Here is an 8,533-nt window from a genome sequence, read left to right on the forward strand (position 1 = left end):
TTTATGTTTGATATTAATAATGATTAAATAGTGAATTAGTAGCAAATATTTTTTATGTTTGATATTAATAATGATTAAATAGTAAATTAGTAGCAAATATTTTTTATGTTTGATATTAATAATGATTAAATAGTGAATTAGTAGCAAATATTTTTTATGTTTGATATTAATAGTGATTAAATAGAAAATTAGTAGCAAATATTTTTTATGTTTGATATTAATAATGATTAAATAGTAAATTAGTAGCAAATATTTTTTATGTTTGATATTAATAGTGATTAAATAGTGAATTAGTAGCAAATATTTTTTATGTTTGATATTAATAATGATTAAATAGTAAATTAGTAGCAAATATTTGTTATGGTTGATATTAATAATGATTAAATAGTAAATTAGTAGCAAATAGTTTTTATGTTTGATATTAATAGTGAATTAATAGTAAATTAGTAGCAAATATTATTTTGGTGTTATATTAATAGTAAATTATTAGCAACAATTTTTGGGTTTGAGATTAATTGTGAATTATTGGTAAAATGGTGAGAGTTTAAAATTTAAATAAACATGAACAAAGCTTCTTTCTTAAAACTGCAAGCCTGTGGAACTTTGTTCCGTTTTCCTACTTTCCAACTGACTACAACATGGTCATCTTCAAGTTCAACTTAAACAAATTCTTGATGAACGGTTCCCCTTAACTTATCCCATTTACCGAATTTCTACCACTAACGATTCCTATGATATTGTCCAATGTACTACTGTACACTCTTTAATCTGTATCCTTGAGTGGCCTCCGGGCCTTGATAATGGTGACTTCTTTTTTTTCTTTATTTCATAGGGACTGCCTTCGGATACCACATGCTGACATGGGGTCTTTACGTTGATGTTCTTCTAATGGAAGCTGATCCGAAGAATCGAACTGTGGACCAAATCTTGAGGGAAGAAATCACTGAACCGTTTGGTAATGTAACAATATGGCTAAAATTTTTGCTTAATTATTATTTTTTGTCCTTTAGTCCTCATGCTCCAGTAGCAATGTTTCTGAGAACCATTTGGTAATGTAAGAATATTTCTAAAATTTTTGCAAAATCGGCTTTCAAATAGTACAGAAAACCAACTCTCTTCCTGATCTACATCAATGACATCCCTAAACAGATACTTAAATCATTCGTTGACATCTATGCTGATGACACGACCATCTACGGCAACATATCAAAGGCTGTAAATGACAAAGTTCTCTCTGATTCTCTCTCCTCTGATCTCAAGTGCGTGGTTCAGTGGGGGAAGATGTGGCTAGTTACCTTTAATGCATCCAAAACCAAACTCCTATCCTTACATCATCAACACTCTGATACCCATCTGGCATCAATTGAAATGGATGGCTCTCACCTAGGAGAAGTCCCATGTTTTGACAAGCTTCTGGGCTTTACCTTTACTCCTTAACTGAAATGAAACACATACATCAAGTCTGTTGCCAATGACGCTGGAAAGATGGCGGCTTTCTTTTCATATCATATATATATATATATATATATATATATATATATATATGTCAAGAATTGTATAAGTCAACTGAATTAAAAGAGTAAATTATAAGATGGTCAACATCATAAATTTTGGAATATAACCTATTTGTCATTTATTCTCTCTCTCTCTCTCTCTCTCTCTCTATATATATATATATATATATATATATATATATATATATATATATATATACACACACACACATAATAGAACAAGCAATTTAGTTGACAATATCTTAGTTCACCAATTCCGATACAAGTATTGGAAGTGGGGAATACAATCACAAACAACATCGGGTCTCCTTGCTAGTCGTGAATAGAGCATACAAAAAAATAATTATTTATAAAATCAACCCCCCTCTTCCGATAAAAAAAAAAAAAAAATGCAAAAATCCATTTCATCCGTACGTGTGGTATCGATTACCATTAAACGGAACTCCTTTTACTTCTTGTAGGAATCGATTTCTTCCAAGGAACACCGACTTCGGAACAGTATAGGATCAGGCCCAGCGTTTATATGCAGTCTCTATGGGACCAGAAGTATCATCTAGTCAGTAAAGTCTTTTGGAAGAGCATAAAATATAGGATCTTCAGTGGAAATGGATACGACCATATCGCCGAACGGGCCGTCGCTGATTTGGTCGTAAGTTTTTCTTAACCTTGCTCTTCCCTTTTTTTTTTTTCATTAATCATTTTTTCTTTCTAGACGTTACAACATGGCAAGGAAGAAGAAAAAAAAAGTAACAAAACAACCAGGACAAAACTCAAAGAAAACCAACCTGCCTCCTCCCTTGAGGCTTGCATTTACTAATATCCGCGGGCTTAGAACTCTATACACAACACAAATAACCCAGAACTATTCACACAGATAACAAAAAACCTTATCCTCCTCAATCAGAACGACAAACTAAACAACATACTTAAAACAACAAAAATAATAAAAAGCAAACGCCAACCCAAAAACTTAAAACACATCCTAACTTCCTCAAAACTCGTCCCACATACTACAAAAGGAGTTACAAAATACAACAAACCGCGATGTGGAGTATGTGACATAATAATAGAAGGTAACACATACACATTCAAAATCCCAGCACAAACATTCAAAATAAAAAAGGATCTAAATTGCACCTCCAGAAATGTAGTATATGCACTAAGATGCACAACATGCAACAAATCCTACATAGGCGCCACCAAAAATTTCAGCAATAGAGTGGCCTTACATAAGAGCAACATCAAAATTGCAGATAACAGACACCTCTATGTTTCAAAACACGTGCACACATGCAGTGGAAACAGCTTCAAAATAATGCCAATCTTCCAAACAGACAATTATTATTATTATTATTTTTATTTACTTACACAGGAAAAAAATTTCATCACCAGATTCATTCCTGAACTGAACAGAGCTTAATATCAACACACAAAAACATGAAATGCAAGGCACACTCGCATGCACACCCATACACATACACATATACACACCCACACATAAATCACAACCGACACATTGAAACACACACACACGCGCGCGCGTGTATACAACCACACACAGACATAACACCCTTATCTCTAATACAACACACTGAACAATACCAACCCTACTTAACCTCGAAACCAACAACACTAGGAAACACCTAGAATCTGTTAGAAAGGGTGTAAATAAACATTAATAATTTTATTATATCATAATTAGGATCATTTAATTCATTTTTATGTAAATTATAAAATTATTAATTCCATCTACTAACTAACTAACTAATGAATTAATTTTACTCAAACAATTTTCACTACATAAATATATGCAAATAATAGGGGGGAAATAAGTTCAATCCAGCGACTGACACCCTTTCTAACTCAACAATAAACAACAACATATGCAAATAATAAATAAAATATTTATCAATATTCAAATTTTATTTTTAGCTGCGATATTTTAAGTCTAAAAAATTCTTATTTTTTACTTTACTAGAATATCTTGTTCTTTACTTTTCCAGGTTGAATGTCTTGTCCTTTACTTTTCCAGGTTTAATAAAATCTTAAGAATATTACTTTTCATGCGCGCATTTTTCCATATATATATATATATATATATATATATATATATCTATATAAATAAAATGAACTCATTTTTTCCCGTCTGATTTTGACATTAATAGGATTAAAAATCAAGATATTTCATGCAAATATAATATGAACAAACGGCAGAACAATATCTGAGGTGTGTTATAGGCTTATTATTTCTCAAATTCCTCGATAATCTTAGATTTCTATACTTTTTCTGCTGAGAAGTCACGGCCAAAATCGGTTAAGATCAATGGAAGTGGTGAAATATTTTCTCTCTAATAAATTCCTCCTCCCCCTGCCACCACTTAACACCGTTTGGGGATCGTTCACAAGGAAAAGTTCAGAAGAGAACACCGGTTTGGCTTCGTAGTTCTTTCATGTGAAGTTATTTAAAATCACTAAACTAAGCTGCAGTGCTCTGTGGCGTAGTGGTTAGTGTGCTGGACAATTCACATTATATTTTCACGTTCGCGCCGACCTACTGTAGTCGGTTTTTTTTTTTTTTTTTCTAAACAACTGGAATGGACTTTTCTTGGTGGCCGAACTGTTAACGTTGCAGATGTTTTTTTTTTGTTTTTTTTTTCACACTTTATTTTCCTACTTTTACTCATGACTCCGGGTTTGATCCTTCCTACTTACCTACCATAACATTTTTTAAAACTCCCCCCCCCGTCCCGGAAACAAACACTCGGGCAACGCCGGGTACCCCCGCTAGTATATATATATATATATATGTATTGTATTCTTTTTATCTACATAAATATTAGTAGATTATTCTTTCTAATTATATAAGTATAGAGTTACACCTATATATATATATATATATATATATATATATATATATATATGTATTGTATTCTTTTTATCTACATTAATATTAGTAGATTATTCTTTCTAATCATTAGTCTTATTTACTTTCTTCAATCCCCTTTTATGGCTAAATATGTTATATAAAAAAGATAATAAATATTAATTTCATTCTGTTTTATTATTATTATTATTATTATTATTATTATTATTATTATTGTTATTATTATTATTAATAATTTTAATATATTGTTTTATCATTATTTTTATATATTTATTTAAAAGAAAACGTGAAAACTTTAAACTTATATCATTTAGTATAAAGGGCTTAATTAATTGTAGACTTATATATATATATATGGATGGTAAATATGTTGGTTGCTTACATTCGCTGTCACTTTTGACATGTACGCTTTTAACGCTAAGATTGTGTTTTTTGTTTGTGTTGTTGTAATAACGCGTCTCGTCATTGTAATGTATAATTGTCCATAAATTAGTTGACACGCAGATAATAAATCTCTTTTTCTCTATTCTCTTAACATTTTAATCTTCCCTTCCTATTAATTCTTACTTTCACTCTTTCTCTCTTTAACTATATTTCATCATTCTTTCTTTTCTCTTCTAGCCCTTGTTTTCTTTATAATAACCCTTTATATCGTTTTTTTCTTTTTCTTCGCCATATTTTTTTTCTCTATTTATTTTCTTTCTCTATTTCTTTTTTCTCCTCCTCATCATTCTCTCTCCATTATATTTTTTTTATTAGTTTTCTTTAGATTGCCCCTCCCTCTTTACAAAATTAAAGTTCTGTGTTTTAAGGGTTTTTTTAACTCCAACCTTTAAAGAGTTCCTACTTAATAAAAAAAAATCCATTATTCATTCAACATTTGATATCTGTTGTTTGATTGAAACAAATGGCTGTTTGTAGCAGCGGGATGTAAACATGTTTATATAACAATAAACAAATATATATATATATATATAGATATTTGTTTATTGTTATATAAACATGTTTATATATATATATATATATTCAAGCAAACTACAATCTACTTAAATATATATATATATATATATATATATATATATATATATATATATATATATGTGAGTAAAGTATGTTTTGCTTACCATCTTCTGTCCATAATTTTCATAAAAATTCTTTTTGATTAAGGGAGGTGGTGTTTGATCAACACTGCTGGGGAGCCATGATTTAATATACTGTTTTGTTTTTAAATCCCCGACACAGTGTTTCATGGTAAACAACTGATGACTCCTTAAATTGACATTAGTACTATAGTGAATTCGAGAGAGCAAGTTGATGCATATATATATATATATATATATATATCAAATAATAAATAAAGCCAATAACACATGACAATTATCTCCCCTTAAAAACTTGCAAAATAAATATTCTCTCTCTATAGATATTAACTGTAGCGTCTTTAAATCAAAATACGCTAACGGAAACAATTTACTGCACGAGCGTCGCCCTTTTAAAATTCATCATTCAATAAAATAAAAAGCTATAGCAAACATCTAAATGACTACTTTAAATACAGTTCCTGATTTCAAAAAAAGAAAAACTAAAAGGTAACTATCTCTATATATTTTTAAATCAAATTTATTATGTAAATTCAAAAAAATATATATTTTTTCTACTCATTTCTATCTCTAACCTATACTAATTTTCTTATAAATTTTAAATCCAAACCTTTTACTTCAATTTTTCAGATTCATCTGCCTTACTTTTAATGCTAGGTTTATTTTTGGTGTCTTGTAAATTCAATAGAAATCCTCCTAAATTTGCTGATGAGGAGACCGTGCTTACCAAAAAAACTATGTATAATTGTTCTACGTGACTTCATGTATACCACAAATAAAAAGCACGGATTTCCGAAACGATCGTACAGATAATTGACTTTGTTGTTGTTCCTTCTTATGAAACTGATTTTTAATTTAATTAAAATTTGATTTTTTAATTAAAAAATTTTTTTTTTTTTTTAATTTTTAAATTGTAAATCACATTACTTAATATATATATATATATATATATATATATATATATATATGTGAAAAATTCAAAAATTGTAATTTTATGTTTATCTTTTCAGAATGATGCACCTTTCGATGCATGCATGGACTACAAATTACGCCTGACCCCTATGTCAAGTTTCAACGGCTATGGCACTGCACGTGGGATCGCTAAGCTCTACGGAATCATTTCGAATGGAGGTGTCCACGAGAACAAAACTCTCTTCAAGGAATCAACATTGGATGCGATGGAGGTGCCGCTCGTGAAAGGTTTGGATCTTGTGATCGGCGTTAATAATTCTTTCGGACCCGGCCTCATGTTGATTAAATCCCCGAAGGTAAGTTTCGTAATGATTTCCTGTCATTCTGTGACTTCATCGGAAACTTCCCCTTCGTTCGTCCTTCTCCTCCTCATCACTTTCGTCAGCATCATTTCATATGTATAGGACAACCTCCAGAAATTGATTAATTCTATAATAGTAAAATACTATCTTAAATTGTTAGGTGTGAGTATAGAAGATTTAAGAGAGGTGAAAGTACAGACGAGTTAAAAACAACTCTCTCCCCTCCCAATATTAAGAATGGCTTTCTGAATAAGTTTTTTATTTCAGAACGGTCTCTATTCCATAATAGTAAAATACTACCCCCCTCCTTATATTAAGAATTATTAAATTGCCTTCTATTAAGAATTATTAAATTCTTACGTGAAAGTACAGAAGAATTAAAAATGATCACCCTCCCAATATTAAGAACGGCTTTCTAAATAATAACATTTGTATTTCGGCACGGTCCCTATTCCATAATAGCAAAATACTATCCTCCCTCTCTATATTAAGAATTAATAAATTGTTAGGTGAAAATACAGATGAGTTAAAAAATTCTTTCCTCTCTCAATATTAAGAATGGCTTTCTAAATAACTTTTTTATTTCAGAACAGTCCCTATTCCATAATAGTAAAATACTATCACCCTCCTTATATTAAGAATTAATAAGTTGTTAGGTGTAAATACAGAAGATTTAAAAAAGGATCACTCTCCCAATATTAAGAACGGCTTTCTAAATAATAACATTTGTATTTCGGCACGGTCCCTATTCCATAATGGAAAAATATTATCCTCCCTCTCTATATTAAGAATTAATAAATTGTTAGGTGAAAATACAGATAAGTTTAAAAATTCTCTCCCCTCTAAATATTAAGAATGGCTTTCTAAATAACGCAACCACTGCCTTCCATAGTTGTCGTCTCACCACGTTTTTAGCCAAGTAAGTCTCTGGCCAGCTTTGGGTAGGATCAGATAATGAATAAACATGGGTTTATAAGACCACATAATCCAACCTTGATCGCTCTTCAGGGCCCGTGGCGCAGTGGATAGAGACATTGAATCCCTACGGTTCCAGGTGAGAATTGTCTGAAGATAGCGGTTTCAATCCTATTTCGCTTGTATATATATAGATGATGTAAATTTCTTTTTCAGGGTAACACCATGTTTGGACATCCGGGTTTCGGTGGTCAGATGGGTATTGCCGACCGACAAAACAATCTCGGAATTGCCTATCTTACAAACAACCTGGCTATGTTTGACCACATCGGCCGATTGTATACGAGACTGAGCGAGGCGCTGTATGATTCTTTGGCGGAAATCCAAACTGGGAACTGATTGGCTTCGCGGTGGATTCTTCGATAGTCTTTTAATCGATTAAAAGACTATCACATTGTTTTCTAAATAAAGTTGGTAATGAATTTTAAGCTTTTGATTATGCTTGAAGTGTGACCCCGTTAGGAACTTTCTGGTGCAAAATTTAAGTGTTTTGTCCTTGTTCAGAATTTTCCCTATATTAAAAGCAAAAAACTAACAAAAACATGTGTATGACCTTTTCTTTATTGTTTTTTATTTTGTAAAAAGGAATCACCACTTATCAAGACCCAGAAGCCACTCGAGGATAAGGGTTAAAGAGTGTAAATTAGTCAAAAGGACAATCTTTAGAAGTGTAAATTTGGTAAATTGGATTACTTAAGGGCAACAACTCATCAAGAACTTGTTTACATTGGACTTGAAGATGGCCATATTGTAGTCAGCTGGAAAGCAGGTAAATGGAACAGAGTT

At 31.0% G+C, this 8,533-nt stretch overlaps 2 protein-coding genes across 2 annotated transcripts; both read left to right on the forward strand.

Annotated features, from left to right (window-relative positions):
* Positions 1–811: 811 nt before the first annotated feature.
* LOC145273780 (uncharacterized) lies at positions 812–2,193 on the forward strand. Its single transcript, XM_080127118.1, has 2 exons — positions 812–955; positions 1,976–2,193. The coding sequence occupies exons 1-2, from the start codon at positions 853–855 to the stop codon at positions 2,176–2,178; spliced, it is 306 nt and encodes a 101-aa protein (XP_079983244.1). The 5' UTR covers positions 812–852; the 3' UTR covers positions 2,179–2,193.
* Positions 2,194–6,507: 4,314 nt separating this feature from the next.
* On the forward strand, positions 6,508–8,288 carry LOC145273781 (beta-lactamase domain-containing protein 2-like). Its single transcript, XM_080127119.1, has 2 exons — positions 6,508–6,766; positions 7,904–8,288. The coding sequence occupies exons 1-2, from the start codon at positions 6,533–6,535 to the stop codon at positions 8,084–8,086; spliced, it is 417 nt and encodes a 138-aa protein (XP_079983245.1). The 5' UTR covers positions 6,508–6,532; the 3' UTR covers positions 8,087–8,288.
* Positions 8,289–8,533: the final 245 nt, after the last annotated feature.

The sequence above is a fragment of the Euprymna scolopes genome, unplaced genomic scaffold, assembly GCF_053919585.1.
Source record: "Euprymna scolopes isolate OS-2025 unplaced genomic scaffold, ASM5391958v1 sca16, whole genome shotgun sequence".
Classification (NCBI taxonomy): Eukaryota; Metazoa; Mollusca; class Cephalopoda; order Sepiida; family Sepiolidae; genus Euprymna; species Euprymna scolopes.

Bases quoted from the DNA above. Each gene is read 5' to 3' on its own strand.
- LOC145273780 (XM_080127118.1), top strand. From the start codon at position 853: ATGCTGACATGGGGTCTTTACGTTGATGTTCTTCTAATGGAAGCTGAT. The intron at 956-1,975 runs GTAATGTAACAA...TACTTCTTGTAG, and splicing joins AGAAATCACTGAACCGTTTG to GAATCGATTTCTTCCAAGGA.
- LOC145273781 (XM_080127119.1), top strand. From the start codon at position 6,533: ATGGACTACAAATTACGCCTGACCCCTATGTCAAGTTTCAACGGCTAT. The intron at 6,767-7,903 runs GTAAGTTTCGTA...TTTCTTTTTCAG, and splicing joins TGTTGATTAAATCCCCGAAG to GGTAACACCATGTTTGGACA.